Source organism: Pipra filicauda, unplaced genomic scaffold, assembly GCF_003945595.2.
Source record: "Pipra filicauda isolate LSUMZ 115617 unplaced genomic scaffold, ASM394559v2 scaffold24_size8852520_pilon, whole genome shotgun sequence".
Taxonomy (NCBI): domain Eukaryota; kingdom Metazoa; phylum Chordata; class Aves; order Passeriformes; family Pipridae; genus Pipra; species Pipra filicauda.
In genome coordinates, this window is record NW_024104365.1 from 1,787,293 (window position 1) to 1,806,597 (window position 19,305).

Consider the following 19,305-nt stretch of genomic DNA (forward strand, 5'->3'; position numbering starts at 1 on the left):
TTATTCTATTTTAAATATTAAATGTATTTCTTAATTAACACTACAGCAGTTCTTAGTTGGAAAGATGGTCCCTGAGACTTACACTTCTCTCTTTTATGTATGATGATAACTTGAAAATGAGATTTATTTGCTTTCTCTGTTCCTACATGTGGGGATATTAAATGCAAAAGGAAACAATAATCCTTGCTGTATAACATACACACTCTTTCCTCCTTCTCATGGTAGCTTCAAAAACTGGATCCCTGTCTTAGAGCCAACAGCGATCTCCTCTCTCCCTTTTTTCTTTAAGAAAGTTGACCACCTGTTGAAACCAACTTTTCGTAAATCACACGCAGTGTTAGTTTTTCACCAGTGCCTGTGTGCTAGCTTACACAAAATACATGCTGTTCAGTCTGCTTAATATCTTGTCTGATATGATTCCCAGCATGAACTATCTCTTACTTAATAAATATATATGGCCCTAGTTATTTTTATTCAGTGTCTAGGAAGAGTAATGGGCTATAAACACGATTTGATATCCTCTATCGTACAAAATGCTCAGTATCACATTTTACAAAGAAGAAAATGGGCGTTCTTGTGAATATGTATCTACTGACATCCAGATCAGAAAGCCAGACATGAAATGCCTTGATATTTTCAACATCTATGGTCCAAATCATTAAACTTACATCTTGGATCATTAAATTAACATGTTGCAATGTTGTAATGCAAGTTTCCACTATGCTCACTATTCAGTATATGCTCTGTGTAACTGTGCTGAACATACCATAATAATTTATCAACCTTGAAAGAAATCACGAAGTTCAATGCATATTAAAAATGTCATTGGGATATATCACAGAAAAAATGGAAATATGCTGCTGTTCACAACACATCCTATTCTCTGAGGTTACTGTTACTGTCTGCATAGCAATACACTTCTCTTATGGAAATTAAAAAGCCACAATCAATAAAATACATGTGGTGACTTTCTTATACACCTGGTATTCCTTAAAAATTAGTTCCTTTATTATTTTTTTCCTACTATAAAATGACTAATTTTGTGTTTGCTCACTCATTACGGATATAGTGTTGAGAAGTATTATAATTAATTATAGTTTTCTTAGCTTAATGTCTACAGATCTTTCTCTCTGTTATTAAAATGGTTTTAAACTGAATTGAGAAATACGTAATAATTATTGTTTACATGTGTTCTTTCCTTCTTCTTGTGGCTTTTTTTCCATTTAGGTGAAAAAGATATGTGGTCCTCCTGTAAGGAAGCCTACACAGTCTCCAGGTTGCTCCTTTGATCAGAACAAAGATAATCAAGGGTTGAAGATGTTCTCAAGAGACAGTGAAGAAATGCTCACCAACAGAAGAAAGTAAGACATTAGTTTTACAGCCAGAAAGAAAGACTAAAGTAAGCCATTAATTTTACAACAGAATAGATTATATTCAATGCAATGGCATGCATTACTAGAGAATAAAGACTCCAAAGAATGAAACATTTCAGCACTGTCTATTCTGTTATATTTTGGATTGAGTAATTTTATGACTAAATTTTGTTTTCTGAAATAATGGACATATGACCAGAGTCATTTGATGTGGTTTAAAGTATTTGAGTGGATAACATTGGTAGGATATGAATGTTAGCTCTATCTTTATGTGTAATTATTCAAATTACTTTTAACTTTGCACATCAGCAGGCAGTATTAAATCTGAAAAAAACTGACTGTAGCTTTTTATAGAAGACTATTTGTACAAGTTGATAACACAGAAAAAAAGGCTTTTCTTACATACTTTTCTAGTTTAAAAAATGAGACAACTAAGCATTTGGGACTAAATCTTGAAAGTCCTGTTCAAGCAAGGCCTGTTGGTTTTTTCTCTCTCTCTTTTGCCAGTATATAGTGAATTGAGGAGACTGCAAAGGCTTGGAGATTTCATTTAATGTCTCAGCACTGCAGGGTGAAATTTGCCTAACTGCTTACGAGTTAAATGTTTAAGCTGCTGTTATAGTCTGTGGAAATGAGAACTCATTTCAGCTGCCCACGCATCTACAAGCATCCAGTGCCACTCAAGGATACGCTGGGGTATCCCAACTGAGCTACTCCTACCAAGAAGGATGCAGGTGCACTGTAAGTTGTTTAATTTCTTCTAGCTTTTTGCAGGTATCCTGCATAGCTGAAAGCATCTCAAAGGCCAGTTTATATTTAGACAAGTGAATCAAGTTTTTAATGACTGTAAGTAGTAATAGCACTGTAAAACGTAAGGATAGTGTTGCAGTGAGACTAAAGGTCTTATTTTATGCAAATAAAGTGCAAAGTTAAAATCAGAAGTTTCATTTCTGTCACAGTGTTTGCTAAAATACACAGAAGTTTTCTTTCCTCTTTCTCCTCTCATTTTCTTTTGCAGTGCAGAAAGAAACAGAAGTGAGAAAATTGCAGGGAATAATTGCTCACTCCTGATGTCTGGAGAAGAAAAGGAGCCTCTGAGCTTCAAAGGCAGACCATTCTTTTTAGTGTAACAACCCTCATGTAGCAACAGTGGAGAAAAAAACCCAAACCAAAATACATAGCACAAGTTGTGGAAAACATTATGGGAACAGAAAGAGAAGTTTGCTTTAGCCAGAACAGAAGTTCATTAGGGAATACCCATTAGACAGTCACATGTTTCTCAGTTATGTGTAGCTAAGCAAGTTCTTGATCTTTTCTCATCACTAACACTCTGCAAACATGAAACCATGTTCTAAAATGTCACTTAAACCAAGATTGAACACTGGACTGACTTTAAGGGAGATATCCCGAGAGACCCTAAGGGGCAGGAGAAGACGGTTGGCAACACAAAGCAACATTGTTTTCCCTTGATATCTACCTGCCTTGAGATTCTGGAGACCCTTTATGGCATGCCACAGGCTTTGCACCAGAAAGGAGGAAGGGAAAGAAAGTTTGAGATCCACTGACGCAGATTTCAGTTTAACAGCTTCATAGTTGGTATCACCTGCAGTTACTGCCTCCTGAATCACCTCCTTCCTTATTAGTCACAATCACTTTATATTTCACTTTATATTCCCATGGCAACTGTAAGAACCTCACATGAAAGAGAGATTTCAGCAAATGCTTGCAGCCTGCTCTGAAGGAAGTGTTCTTCTCTAAGTCCACCTTATTTACTGCCTATGTACTTCTGGCAACAACTTGCTCTCAGCAACTTTCACAGGCTTTAGCAGAAAAGAATAGGCTTCTCCAAACTGGAGACTTTATCAATGACAGTTATCTGAGAGAAAACAAATGAACAAAAAAATTGCATTAAATATGTGACTCCTGATTTCCTAATGTTTTTCAGTTGCATCTCCAGATGAAAGTTTACATTTAAAGTACATGGTGAACTGCTTCTGCCTGAACTTTTCCTCAATTATTTTTACCATTGGACCTAAGCTGGTATTTTCTGCTACTGTGTGGTACAAGAAGAAAAAGAAATTTCTCTATGCTTTTCATGCCAAAAAATTGCTAGAGGAATTTTAAAAAAAAGCTAAGCAGACCCTTCCATAGCAACATACAAACTGGAAAGTATGTAATGCTTTCCTCAGAACTTAATACTGCAGACAGCTTTTAGCACAGAGAATGAGAAAAAAAAAAGAAAAAAAGAACATTTTCAAATAAACAGATAAAAAGTATCTTCGGCTTCCACTGACTGTAATTGCACATTTGTGCTCAGCTGCCCATAATTACATGCTATCTGGTCTCGAAGATGATGATGTGAAAATTGACATTCATACCATCTACCCTTCTAACTGCTTTGGTCAGACATCAGTGGGGGCTGAAATCAGTTCTTACTTCTCTATTAACTTTAGCTTTGCCTCAGGTTGTATTTACTAATAAACTGAATGACCTTTCTGTTAAAATGCAGCTTGTGAAAAGATATTATGCCAGCTGTATTTATTTATTTCTGTGTCTTCTTCAGAAGAAATTCCAACTACTCACTTTGCGAGGACTCTAAACACTAGTTTTCATCCCAAATGTAAATGTAAAGCATAGACAAAAATGAAATCAGTCCCATTCAATAGGAATTGTAGGGAAATTGCAAACGCACTGTGCACACTGGATTCAGTTTTGGGTGTGAAGAAATAAAAGATGTGACTGTTCATGGCTAGGAGAGTGTGGATGAATCATATTTACATATTTAAAATCTATTGCACATAGGCAATTATATGATACATAGTCGAAATTGACCATACATGAGATTTTTCATAACTGTAGTTTTAGAATTAGTAAAGCACTCACATCACATTTAATAGGCATAGTAAATCAAAATCACTGTGGTTTCTGTAAAATATTTGCCGTATTACATGAAAGAACATATGGCTTTTTAAATGATGAACTGTCTGTAATCACTGATGTTTTATCTGTTTTAATTTGAAGTAAACAATACTTAATTTAATTCCTTATACCACTTTAGGCCTACATTGACAGAATATGGAGAAATATGTAGATTATTTCTGGCATTTTTTCTCAACTCCATATTCTATACAAGAAGTTAACATAAAGTGAAGCTTGCTGGATTACAGAGCAATGAGTACAGCCTTTGGTGGTGCTTTTCTGTGTGCCAGCAGGTCATAGATAACTCAGTAAAGTGTGATGTTCTACACCAAAATAAATAAATATTTCAATTTTTCACAGCAGGAAGAGGTGTCCCAGGAAGAAATTTTCAATACATAAGCAAACAATTTATATAAAATATCACAATTCAGTTAAGAACATACTAACTAAAAAGTAATTAATTTGTTTTGAAGTAAGTACAAAACCTTATCATTAGCTCTGGGCATCTTGACTATTATTTAAAATAACAATACATAATTTATAACATACCAGCACGGCACATGGTGGAACTGATGTAATCTTTCAGGCAATTATTTAAATCTCCACTAAATATTTAACACCTATATCTTACCTGTCTTACCTAAATCCTGAGTTGCTGCATAACTCTTAACAAATATTTGTTGCATTATCTGTAAAGATGTGTAGGGGACTAGTTGATAGCTCTTGTGAAAAAGAGGTGACTTATTCATATGCAACTAATTTTTTATTTGCTGTGCTGCTTTTTTTGGAACATTTTTTCATTTATTGGTCCAAGTATAGCATTACAAACAGTATCACAAGTATGCAAAAAAATTTTAGGTTGAAGGAAAATAGTTCCTGTTCCAGAGCATGAGTAAGGTAGGTGTTTTTTTTTTTTTTTTATTTGATCAGTGGGAATATCAAAACTTTGTAAACTATGAAAGTGTATCTGAAACAGTCAAACTTATCTAACAGGAAATTGACAAATTGATTTAAAATATCACTGGAACCAGTGGAGAGTAATGGAATAAGCACATTCTTTTTTCTCTTGTATAAATGCACAACAGTAATGTGTTGATTGACACTGCTTATTATTTCTCGTGTTCCCCTGTGCAGGGAATTTATCAGCCACCTCCGGCTCTACAGAGCCTTTTATGGTGGCCTGGCTGACCAGATGTGCAGTAACGAGTTGGCAGCTGCAGATGGGCTCCCGTGTTGGAATGGAGAAGATGTCGTAAAAAGGTACCTTTCTGACTCTTGTCTGGTTTTTTTTTTTTGTAAGTCAAAAAACTTTAAGTAAGTTTTTTTTAGTTTCTCTAAACTAGCTTCCATTTGAGTCAAGTTGTTTCCCTCTGTCAATGTCAAGATTAGTTTGAAAAATAAATTGGCATGGGTTTCCTTCTCTCAGGCTTCATCTGTAAACAATAAACAGTAAACAAAATCTCTCTGCATCTGTGTTTGAGGAAAAAAAAAGAATTCTACTGTTCTTCAGACATTTTCCCTTCAAATTTGCAGCATCTAAATAAACACTGGAAAAGAAGCTGGATTGATATTTACAAAATACAGTTAGAGAAAAAGGATATGGATTTTTGTTTCATCTTGATCTTTTTAAAATGCTCCTTTTAATGCAGAGTGTGTGATAACAGACTCAAGCTTAAAACTTTTTCTGGAAGGGAAGAAGAACAAAGTAATCTCTTAATATATATTGTTTCTCAAGAGAGAGCTAAGAGTTAAAAGATGAAGACACATTTTAAAGGTGAAACACATGTATTTTTTTACGTATGCAGCAGCTTGGCAGACATCACTCAGCAGCAATGGTAAAGAGATAATAAACTGCTATGCTCCTGGATGTGTATCTCTGGAAACATAGCTTATAAAATGCTAACATTTTTGGATGGCAGAAAGACTTTCAGAGAGCTGGTGTCTATGTTTTTGCTTTATTGCTTTGATCACCAAAACAAATATTTCTGTGAGTGGGAACTCGTTGTGATGACAAAGACCAAAATATGGAAAGGTTTATTGCAATTATTTTTATTCAAAATCATTATGTTAATGTGACATTAGTGGTATTAATAGGTAGTATCAAAGGTCTTATCAAAGAAGGTGGCTAAAGGCTGTGAGGTGAGTTAGTAGTGTGAGATAGCAGGTACCAAGTAGAAGGAACAGTGGGCAGCCTGCACCTTTAGGTATCTCTTAAAAAGTTAGGTAGGAACTGTCATTTATTTATTGATATCTAAAGAAATGGACATCCTTTCAGCATACATCTACAGGCCTACTTTTCTTTATCTTCTTGGGCAGTGCAGTGCTTCGGCAGCACCAAGGCCCAGTGAGCGTTTGACTCCCTTGGTAGTCTCGTTGGCAACCTTGGTCCAAAGATTTCAGCAATTTTCGGATCCACCTAAAGATATAACAGGGGACAAAAGCACTGTGTCTTAAAAGTAAGGCCACTTCGGTATAAGTTTAATTTATAAATTTCCTTACTAAAATGTTTTGTCTTCATATATATATTAATGTATCTATATTTATATTTTTGTCAGTAAATATGAGTGTTAGCTTCCTGAAGATCTGAGATGTAGATAATACTTAGAAGTAAAGAATGATGATTAAAACCAGAAGAGCAGGATACTCTGACACCTGCAGATTATTTCCTACATCTCAATACCTCTGCTTGTACGCTAAACACATTGTGGTACATATTCTTCTGTTTCAGTAGCTATATGAAGGTGCTCAGATCTTTCCTCTTGCACCCTTTCATTTTGTCTTCTCATTCAGTAAAAATGCCCTTTGTTCAATGCTACTTGTTTATATTTTTTCTTCTGTAAGGGAAGGGGGAAAAACTTCTAAGGTAAGGAATTTTTTACTATTATTACTATTACAGAAGTGATGATCCAGGCAAAAAATAGGCAGTCTTTTCTTTTTGTGTTTAGGCACATCTGTGTGCCTTCTGTGAAAGTAAGGCATATGCGGCACAAGCCTATGGGAGAGGAGCACATACATTGGGTGTACAGTGTCTGGAGATTTCTCTTGGCCATGGAAAGTCAAACTCAGGATCAGAAACACACTCAAACCAACAAATTCTGCAAACTTGGAAACAAGGAAGTTGTATTTGAGCAAAAAAGACTCCTGATCTGCCCCACAGATTGTGAAATGACATTTGTAATTGATTGATTGTATCAATCAACGAGCTAAGAGGTCTAATGAGGGATGACTAACATCAGAGGTGGTTGTGGTTGGGGATATTGTGAAGGGAAATGAAGATATCAGGCTTTGGGAGTGTGGACTGGAGGCTGTGAACCTAAGTGCTGTGTGGGCAAACCAGAGTGAAAGGGACTAGTAACATGCAAAAAAAACCAAGGTAAGCAATTCAAAATTGTCTTGGTGAAACTTAGCCTGAGCCCAAGTTTAGCATTTTCAGGAAAACTGTGGCATACTCATAGAGTATTCCCAGATGTATTATAATCAATTGAGAACCTCTAGGAAATTCATCTTACAAAAAAAAAAGGAGTCAAAGAATTATATTTGTTTAACCTGGAAAGGAAAATATGTTAGGTGGAAACAGGCTGTTGCTAGCAGAAAGAGAAATGTCTATTATCTGCTTTCATAATGGCTAGGACACATAGCAAAAATTTAAAATATATTCTGCTTCAACATTAGGGAGAGTTTTCTAGTAGCAAGGACAGTAAGGGTCAAAAATAAATAGTTTTGTTGTCCAGCATCTGCCTGAAGAAGGATATTTAAGAACAGGCAAGGCACTGAGAAATGATGCAGCAAGAGCTGATTTTTCTTAGTGATACAAATTGGATAACCTCTTAAAATCTCCTCTAGCCCTACGATTCTGAATCTAGGATTATCTAAATCCTATGTTGTTCAACTTCTATTGCCATGATCCCAGGATACCGTGACATTTTAGAAGCAATAATGACCTGAGCAGGCTTCATCACTTTTCTCTCTAAATACTGAAGAACACCTCAACCTGCACACTAAGTCTCTTCTTTTTTTCTTCCCTCACCCTGCATTTCCACTAGTATAGTAATAAGTAAAGATGTTGGTGAACTCATCTGTGCAGTGTTTCTGGCACTGATAGGGGAAAGCCTGTATTGTTCAGATAAGTTAAAGATAAATAGAGATTTGATAATCTCTATTTATCTCAATTAGATAAATTGAGATTCTTCATCCTTTCCCATCCATTTTTGCCTTCTGTTTAAAAAATATGTACCATAGCTGGTGATGACACCAAGTTTGCACCTGGCATGAGAAAACAATATCATAAACTACATAATGCTGGTCTATCAGGACCTGAAGAGATTGCTAAGACTGCTTGCTGTATCTGTATTTCAAGCTTCAAGTAGCAAAAAGCCCTGGAGAGAGGAGACAGATACATTTTTAAAAGATCTTTGCAGTTCTTTATTTTCCTTTTCTGTTCATTTTCCTAAAGGAAGCAGTTTAAGGTTTTTAACAGCTATAATATTGTATATCAGATAAATCTTATAACCTTTGCCTTCTCTAATACTGTCTAAGAGATTATCAAGCGTGGATGGGAAAAGGTCAGAAAAAGAAAAAATGGGCATTACTGAAATAAAAGCTTACTTAACGGTTTACATTTCATATGCTTCAGTTTTTTCCTTTTTGGCTTAAGACTTTCTTTTTTTTTCAAATCACAATGACATGGAAATATGGCCCTTGATTCTGCACTAGAAATTGTTCTGGATCTAGCCTGTCACACAGTACAGGCTCATGCTTTTATCAAAACCTGAGACTGGAATCCCCACATCCCTGTATTCCTGCCTGACAAGATCAGTAGCGGGCAAGACCACGCTCATGAGGTCCACATCACTGCAGCATGAGGGAGAAGACATCTCAGAGGAATCTCGAGCCCTTTTACTGTTTTACTCAATTGTGTGACTACAGTGGTTGGGCATGAAATTGAAAATCCAACTTCACTTTTAAAGGCATAAGCTTAGTGTCTGTGGTGGGTTGACCTCGGCTGGATGCCAAGCTGCTCTATCACTCCCTTTCCCAGCCAGACAGGAGAGAGAAAATAAGCTGGAAAAGTGACTCATATGTTGAGATAAGGCAGTTTACTAAAGCAAAAGTGAAAGTTTGTACACACACAAGCGAAGAGGTAAATAACAAGGTTTATTCTCTACTTCCCATTAGTGAGCGGTGTTCAGCCACTTCCCGAGAAGCAGGGCTTCAGCACACATAGTGATTTCACAGCAGGCAGACATTGTAAACAGCAAATTCCCCCCCTTCCTGCTCCTTTCCTTAGCTTTTATATCTAAACTGATGTCATATGATATGGAATATCCCTTTGGTCAGTTTGGGTCAGCTGGCCTACTTGTGTCCCTTCCCAGGATCTTGCCCTTGACTGGGAGGTGGGGAGGAATGTTGAGAGAGAGTGCTGATGCTTTGCCAGCACTGCTCAGCGGTAGCCAAAACATTGGTGTGTTATCAACACTTTTCCAGCTACCAGTGCAAAGTGCAGCACTGTGAGGGCTGCTATGGAGAAATTAACTCCGTCTCAGCCAGACCCAATACAGTGTCGTGGTGAAGTACCTGGAATTTAGTGTCATGGGATTCCTTAGTTTCAATGGAAAAAAAGGAATTGCAATTAATGAGTTATGCACTAGCAATGCATATGAGAAGAATTTCATGCATCGCTTTGGAATTTTGGTGGCACCTTAGCATTAAAGCTAAAGTAATGGGAGTGCAGATACACTGAGGTAGACAGCTTTCGTGGCCCAGAGAGACTGGCTCCACTAGAAAGTGGAGGGAGCTGGATTAAAAATCCACAGAGGAGAGCAAAATAGGTACTGTACATCTTGAGACCAGTGATTCAACTGAAGCAAAAATAGATGTGAGAGAAAAAAATAATAAAATTATGTGTATTGAAGGATTCAAGACTAATGGAGATTATTAAAAACAGCTAATCAAGTTTTGAAGGAAGAGTTTCATATGAAATGCAAATCTGAAGTGTCCAAATTAAGAGAAATTAAACAGCATGATTGATTTTAATTGCTGAGCAAATTGTTAGAAAGTGATTATAATAAGCATCTATCATCAAATAAATGCTTAGCTTTAGCACAGCTCTTAGGCTGGGGAAAGGAATTTTCTCTTTTGATTCTTAAATATTCTGAAACAAGAGTACAATCCTGATTCTGTTCTTATCCAACAAAAGAAGATAAACGGTGATATAAGGAGATATAATGAATTGCTTTTAATTTTCTTTAATTTGAGCTAGTCATCACTTTATAATAAGGGAGAATGTAAACTGCCATCAAAGGCACCACTTGACACCAATGTGAAAGATTTCCTGAGCTACTTAAAATCTAGGAACAACCCATTATGGCTCTTACTGCTTTGCCTAATATGCTGTTGCTAACAATGACCAGAAACAGATGCATAGAGAAAAATCAACTGTAAATTTCTACTTTCTCAAAATCTGCAAATTTGGAAATGCCTAACCCAGAACTGAATGTTCAATCTTCCCATGAACTCAAAAATCTTAGTACCAGTAGCATTCCACAACAGGGGAACCAGAAGTTTTCAGGTACCACAGCACCAAGTCAACTTAAGAGGGAAATGGTGGATAAAGATATTCATAGGCTGAATGTTTTGTAAAGACAATAAAAACTGAATAAAGTTTAAAATCCAAATACCTAAATTCTGAAGTACTTTTGTTTTGAATTGCTGTTGCCTCTTTTGGGATGCTCGTAAGTGAAGGCACCAGTATATGACACTGGGGCTATAGTGAAAATCAGGTCATCTGATATATAAGAAGATAGGGCTCCAAAGGTTGTCCCTGAATTTAGGAGGATTTTTTCATTACAATTGATGCATTTTCATTTGAAAAATTGCTGACATCAGGGTACATTGAACAGCTAACCAGCAACACCACTGTTCTCCCTCCCTGCCCCCCCAGTCAGAAATAATTTCTTCTTAATTGTATTTCACTAGTCAAAGGAATGAGAGGGGCTTAGAGGGGCTTACAATAAATATTTTCATGTCAACATAGAAAATACATGAAATGTCATATGATCCTTTTGTTTATAGTAATTGTGCGGTTTGTTCCCTATTTTGCCATGAGTTACAAAACCAAAAGTAATTTCTACTTTTTAATATTGGTAATATCACTGCTCAGTATATGCTTAGGTAAATCTCATGACACTTCAAGATGGTTTAATTACTTAAAAAGTTTAATTACTTAAAAGCAGCAAAATATATATTGCTTTAGATTACCTCAAAACAAATGTTCTATTTTTCTCCTTGTTTGCTTGAACAAATACATAATTTTCTGTAATGTTTGTCCCAGAAACATTGGACTTGTTTGTCATGCACAGCAAAGGCTGTAAAAGAGGGGTTCTTACACTAAGTGAATTAATTTTTATTAAGTTGGTAAAAATTTACAAATTATATTGAATTTAAATTGTATTATTATTGTATTATTGCATTTAAATTAAAATTGTATTGAATTTAAAACATGATTAGCACTACGTTAAAAGAATTATTTTTAAAGTCACAGAAGACTACTGAAACAGAGGCATGAGAAAGAACAGTGACCATCATCATACCTTCATTTTGGAGTGTTTTGATCTTCCATTTATACAGCCATAGAAAAAACATAGGCTTCAGAATCTAGTTTTAGTGATCTGATGACTCTTATAGGTTTTTCTTGTGAATTCAGGACTACTTTACTACGGTTTATGACATGAAAAGGCAAAAAAAAGAAATCTATCATCTCTTTTTTGTATAACAGTTCATATTAACACGAAGGAAAAATCACGGAAGAGGCTTTACTGCATAGTTCAGAAATAAACTTTGCATAAAATAAGTAACTATGAGTCATAGTACATTATACTAGATGGAAAGTTTGTGTACTTGTGCCTTATTGAAGTTCTTATAAAAGAAATATGCTCTTACTGAATTCAACTTTGATATATAGGTTCTCTTTCAAATAATATGTTTAATGATATTTTACAGTGAGGCTTATTTCACACACTGATCTTCTGAAACATTTTATATTTCTAACCCAAGTTATTTATCACCTCTAGCCATGGTAATTTAATACAACAGCTCTCAATGAATTATTTAAACAATATTTCATACTGTGAAATATTGTCTATGAGATCTTTCACTGTAATGCCCACAAGAATCTTCTGTGAACACTGCAGCCTTACCAGTCCAGACAGGAAACTTCAATGTAATGATGTTCAGCACCACAGCATTTACAGATATTCCTTTCAACATTCTTATTACTATGTGGCATCTGCTGAAGACTTTCCTCTTGACAGCTGTAGGTCTTATTTTCATTGAGCATCCTGCACCATGTAAGTGTGCTACTGAAACTTAGATTATGCTTTTTACATTTTCACGGCTGACTAAAGATACCCAAGCAGGGAGATTATAGAGGTCTGGAAATTGCTTGGGAGTCTTATGTAAAAACCACTGATTTTTCCTATATGTCTAATTGTGAAAGTTTGCAGTAAATTTTTCTCTGTGTAAGAAAAATTGCTTTATGTAATCCCATTTTGATGAATATTCTGTAGATTTTTATGTGTACAGATTGATTTTAATAATGTCATTTATGTAATACAGGTGATAAAAATGGATATTCATACAGTTATTAATGCATTCAAAGAGTGAGTTCATTATTTTTTCTAGAAATAAATATTATTCTTTCCAATTGTGTTTTTCTTGCTGCTTTTGTAGTCAAAAGATCCTCTCTAATGAAGTAAAACTAATCTGCCATTCACAACTGTGAATCTAAGAGCATGTACTTCAAAATATCATTTTGTCTTCTTTAATAAAAGTTATGGTTTCTTATCTTCCTTAGCAGCTCAGCTTCTACTGGAATTCCTTTAGAATTGCGTGACTGGAATCACAAATTGGCTTATATTCATTAAAATGATGATGTTGTTGTAGCTGTTTCTATTCTAACACTGCATTTTTAGGGTCAAAGATTTTTAGCACCTGTCCACCTGTGGGCACTCAGGAAGATTAAGCTGCATTAATGAAGACTGTGAATTTAGAAATCAGTGATGTTAACTCCTTTTCAGTTCATTGAATGAATAAACCAAACTGAAGCTACTTTAATTCAGAAAGAATTTTAATTTTTGAACTGTAGTATCCCACACCGAAATTTAATCAGTCAGCCAAGTTAATGCATTTAATATGTTCCAAGTGGTGTTTTGAGTTTAGCCATGCTGCAGGCTTAGTAAGTGACCCAGTCAAGCACTAGTGTGAATAGTCGTGTCCAAATCTGAAATGTTTTCAAGTTCAGGTAGCACCTAAGGTTTCGTATCAGAAGTTACTATGAAGAACAGATTAAAGCAGCAGAACTAAATTGTTACTAAATTCCTGCAACTGGAGACAGTGCAGATTCCCAAATACATGCTTCATACCTATGAGACAGAGAAAGAAAATATGAAGCATAAAACACAGTCCAGTCTCACAGTGAGCTGTTCTTCCACAATAAACTAGACCTCTCTGCTATCAGCAAGACTTTCCTTCAAACTTTGGTCACTGCAATATAAAAAAGATATTAAGCCATTAGAGAGCATCCAAAGAAGGGCAACAGAGATGGTGAAGGACCTTGAGGAGAAGCTGTACGAGGAGTGGCTGAGGGCTCTTGGTCTGTTCAGCCTGGAGGAGACTGAGGGGAGACCTCATTGCAGTTACAACTTCCTTGTGAGGGGAAGAGGAGGAGCAGACACTGATCTCTTCGCTGTGGTGACCAGTGACAGGATCCGAGGGAATGGCCTGAAGTTGTGTCGGGGGAGGTTTAGGTTGGATATTAAAAAAAGGTTCTTCACTCAGAGAATGGTTGGGCATCGGAACAGGCTCCCCAGGGCAGTGGTCACAGCACCAAGCCTGTCAGAGTTCAAGAAGCATTTGGATGATACTCTGAGGCACATGATGTACCTCTTGAGGATGATCCTATGCAGGGCCAGGAGTTGGTCTCGATGATCCTTGTGGGTCCCTTCCAACTCAGCATATTCTGTGATTCTGTGATTCTGTATATTTGAGAAAATCCCTTGGATGGAAGGATTGCACTCTAGCATACTACTGTGTAATAAGATGTAGCTTCTCTTCCTAAGGAGTGTGAGATGTGAATCTGTGTCATGTTATCTTTTAAACACATTTTTGTCTTATGTTAATAAGAGCTTGCCATGTTGAAACTTATGTTGTTCTTCTACTCCAGGTATTTGTGTGAAGAAATGCACATCTAAATGGGCCTTTTGGTCTCTTTTTCAATAGAGATAAATGGACCCTTGTAGAATGCAATTTGTGTAGTCTTCAAATAGTTGGAGAGAACTTCCTAGAAGGACTTGTTTCTCTCCCTTGTCTGTAAAGGGCATCAGTCTAAAGGTATTGGTGGAATTTATTTTATAGAAGTGTAAATATCTAGAATCTCACACTAATAAAAAGTATCAGTGCTGAGACGAAAGCCCAAAATACCCTAAAGACTAAGTATTGAAGCTGGGAGATTGATCCAGAACACTTAGCTATGCCTAAGTGTTTGAGGTATTTCACTTGAAAACTAGGTACACATGTTGATCCTTATATCACAAGTAATATCATATTGCACCATTGATCAATTTTTGCTGGTACTGATCTTTTGGTCAAAGTGATGTATGAAGCTCACTGGGCTAAGCTGTATAAAATAACTGTGCAGGACCAAGCTCTTTCTCAGTGCCTTTGGTCAAGTATGGAACATATTCTTGAACAAGGCATAAATCTTTGTGTTTTGCATAGTTTCTCAGAGTTTCAATTTAAATGTTAGATAAAGTTGGGAATAAAGAGTTATGGTTTAATGGAAAGAATATTAACTTTTCCTTTTGTATTCACTCTGTTTCCTCAGCCTATTTTCACTAGGAGATGTTATGGTATCTAGAACTTCAGGTTTTAAGTCTCCAGTTCACAGAATCCCAGAATAGTTCAGGTTTGAAGGGACAACAACGGGTCATCTGGTCCAACCTCCCTGCTCAAGCAGTGTCATCCAAGAGCACATTGCACAGGATTGTATCCGGGTGGTTCTTGAATATCTCCAGTGAGGGAGACTCCACAACCTCTCTGGCTGAGGTTCAGTTCTGACAAGCAGTTGTTATAAACAGTTCTTATAAAGTGCTATAAAAATTTGTATGATCATGTCCTTTTTTCAAATATGATGATGACAATATTTGAGAGATGCTTATGTTCCTGTACACAACTAGATTCCTAGCAATCCTTGTTTTAATGTCTCACTTTCATACCCCCATGTCTTTAAAACCTCTGAATCACACATAAGTACAACAGTAATAGAAGTAATAAGCCTATCCTATGTTATAGTCTAACAAAACTGCATTTTTTCACTGTTTAATTATTTCTGAAATCTACAAAGATAGAATGGCAGATAGCTAGTATTATTGCCTTAAGTGCAAACATCCAAACAACTTTTCTAGTCTACTTAGACTTCTGTACAATCCTTGTACAGAAACTGTTTAAAATAAATAAAAACTTATTTAAAAATTCCAACAATTTTTTTGATATAAGGATTTTCATTTTCCATTGAAAAGTAGTAAACATGGTCAGTGGTAGTGAATGGTAGAAAAGCAGCAATGAAATGGTACAGGGGTTCTAGTCAGCAGCTCATGGAGAGAGGTTGCATAAACCATTATAGTTTTCTTTTAAAAAAAGCCTCTGTAATTGCAGATTATGACTATATTTTTTTTTCAATTCCTAGGAATCTCAAGATAAAGACATCTAGCCCTTAGCAGCCTATATTTCTAGAACAGGGAGGATTTTATTATGATCCAACCCAATGAAAGCTCATTCTGGAATACTACCCTTCAGCCTTTTGACAGCACAGACTATATTCACAGAGATCTTGGCAGTAATTATTTAATTTCAAATCCATATCTTAATATCTAAAGAATTAGTTTTTCAGAAAGAATTTTTTTCACCAATTGGTTCAAGTGCTGATAACTAGACTCTTCTACTTCTTTCATATTTTTAATTGCTTAGTAAAGAAATATATTTGTAGTTAAAAAAAAAGACAATTGAATCAAACAGGCAGAAGTTGTTTATTTGCTTGGACACCTGTGAAGAATTTAAAATGAAAAATAAGATAGCTCATATTTTAATCAATATGGTTGATTCTTTTGGATTCATATGTTGACAGTGCCATATTTGAGTGTACAAGGAAGACTTCATTTTCTGGAATGAGATTCAACTGACATCTATAGCTATGTAAACTTGGGCATCTGGACTGCTTGAGTCTGTGCAGTCACTGGAGAGACACATCCTACTTCGTGCAAGTGGATTGGCTGTTTCTAACCACTGTAACCACTTGGAGTGTGCAGAACAGAGTTGCTGCATAGCTTAGATCGTCTGAATCTTGCTCTCAAGGATGTGCAAGTCTGATGGAAAAGCATTTGCACCCTAAGAGAACATTGTCGTGTTTTAACCTCAGCCAGCAACCAAGCCCCACGCAGCCACTCGTTCCCTCATCAGGGGGATCAGGGAGAGAATCAGAAGGATAAAAACTGGAGAACCCGTGGGTTGAGATAAAGACAGCTTAATAGGGAAAGCAAAAGCTACATACTCAAGCAAAGCAAAACAAGGAATTAATTCACTGCTTCCCATGGTCAGGCAGATGTTCAGCCATCTCCAGGAGAGCAGGCCCCCATCATGTGTAATGATTACAAACACCATCACATCAAATGTCCCCCCCTTCCTCCTTCTTTCTTCCACTTTATATACTAAGCATAATGTCATATGGTATGGAATATTCTTTTGGTCAGTTGGGGTCACCTGTCCCAGCTGTGTCTTCTCCAAATATCCCATGCACTCCCAACTTCCTTGCCAGCATAGCAGTTCAAAAACCAGAAAAGGCCTTGGCTCTGTGTAAGTATTGCTCAACAATAGCAGAAACATCTCCATATTTTGTTAAGCTCAAATCCAAAAGGCAGCCCCATACTAATCATGATGGAGAAAATTAGCTCTACTCCAATTAAAATCAGCATGAACATATAGAGGTAGTTCAGAACATATTTGATGGTTACCAAAAAGAAAATACAGAAATGGGTCATTTCTACCCTGTGCATCAGAAAGCTGTAGTTACAGGTTGACCACTGCACACCACCCTTAGTTAAATGTCACCAGAAGCTAGTTAAATGTTATCAGAAAGTAAAAAATACCTGAATTTTCTGAACATCAGCTGAAACTCATTGATTTGCTTTTTCACTGCTTTCTTCTTTCAGATTCCTCTGTGATCAGAACTCCTCTGTAGAGAAAGCCTATGTGGCAGATGCTTCAACACTGCCATTGGAACAGTTCACAGTGATAGATACAGCACATAGAATGAGTCAAACAGATGCTTGCGACAAGAAAAACTCTTGTCTCAGCTGTGTACACAGGTTGTAGTGGAATACATGAAGAGAAGCCATATGTAAAAAGATCCTACATTTGTTGTTCAGAGAAGCAGTGTTTTCTAATAATTCCATCAATCTCCAAAAGGTTTAAACTATTTGGTATTTGCACTGTCTTTTTTTTTTTTTTTTACTTTTTCCATAAACATGAAATAGACCTTGAATAAAATAGATTAACATTTCATAGAAAGAGAACAAATTCTTTCTCTAGGAACAGTGCAACTCATGTCCTAGAAAATCATCTCTTGTAATAAGTTCATTTTCTTCATTTATATGTGCGTTTGGAAAAATTCTGAGCTTATGCATTTAACTTGTGAGTATCTGGGAGTAATACTGCATAACCTTCACCTGTCTGCCAGAAATGGAGAGGCACAGATACATACTGTAGTCTTTTGCTAGGGAATTTTGTCAGGGAAAATGCATTCAGTAGTTTAAAGAAATCAGAGACATAATCTTTGTGGCTTTTTTCCTTATTTGTGTCTTTCATTTTCTTACTATAAGATTTTAATTTATTTTAATTACTTTCATTTCCTTACTGTATTTCTTACTACATATATTTTCTTACTACTTCCCACCTCCCATGTTCACAGAAGTGCCAAATGAAACAGCAACAGGAGCAAAATACCTTTTTTTGGTGGTCCTGTGGAGAGAGCTGTTCTCGCTGTTTCTGTATCCTAGGTTGCCACCCAGCGGAGAAGACTGTAACTTCTCCTGGTCACAATCCCAACAGTGAGAAGCCTTATCATAGTATCATAGATTACCCTGAGTTGGAAGGGACCTACAAGGATAGTCGAGTCCAACTCCTGGTCCTGCACAAGACACCCCAAAAATCACCATGTGCCTGAGAGTAGCATCTAAACACTTCTTTAACCACGATGGACTTGGTGCCATGACCACTTCTTACCTAATGGCCAGTAGCCCTGTATTCTGCAAGCAAATATTTGTGAGTGGTCTTCTTGGGGAAGCACTTCTTGCTTTTGTTGGTTTTAGTTGCTCTAATCTAGATTTAAAAGGTCAACTAGCAACAGCATGGAATCTTGCTATAAAGTCCTCTAATGTTTGCCCCTTTTCTCTAGATGTTTGCTGGGTGTGACCAGTGTGCTATATGCCATATACCAGCCTGATACAACAATGCAGTTCCGTTTATATTCATCTAAAAGCTCATTAACATGTCAGTGGATCAGAGCTGTGATTTGCAACAATGCCTTGTATTCTAGAAAAAAAAAGATTACATTATTTTCAACTTCTTATAATGTGTAGTTAAAATCTCTTCTAACACAAACATCACTTGGCCTTAGCTATGTTTAAACAAGCAGCTCACAGCTTTGAGGAAAGAAAAACAAACCACCCAAACCACAAACCTGTTTTCCAGTTTGTATTACTGAGTTTTCTGACTCATTCTGTACTTATTTAATCTAAGTGTTTGCAATTGCTGTACAAAGCTAATAATATAGGCAAGTGTTGGCAACCACTGGTATTTAAGTAGTGTATCATGAGGAAACACTCTGAGTATTTAACAAAAGGAGGAGAGCAGAGAAGGTTGAATTAGAGTACAGAAAAAAAAAGCAAGGATATTGGTGACTCTG

At 36.3% G+C, this 19,305-nt stretch overlaps 1 protein-coding gene across 1 annotated transcript in view; it reads left to right on the forward strand.

Moving 5' to 3' along the window:
• Nucleotides 1-19,305, forward strand: part of GPC5 (glypican 5) — a 611,018-nt gene that overhangs the window by 104,103 nt on the left and 487,610 nt on the right. The window contains exons 5-6 of the mRNA XM_039381946.1: nucleotides 1,228-1,361; nucleotides 5,427-5,552. Coding sequence (XP_039237880.1) covers nucleotides 1,228-1,361; nucleotides 5,427-5,552 — 260 coding nt within the window. The remainder of the gene's footprint in view (nucleotides 1-1,227; nucleotides 1,362-5,426; nucleotides 5,553-19,305) is intronic.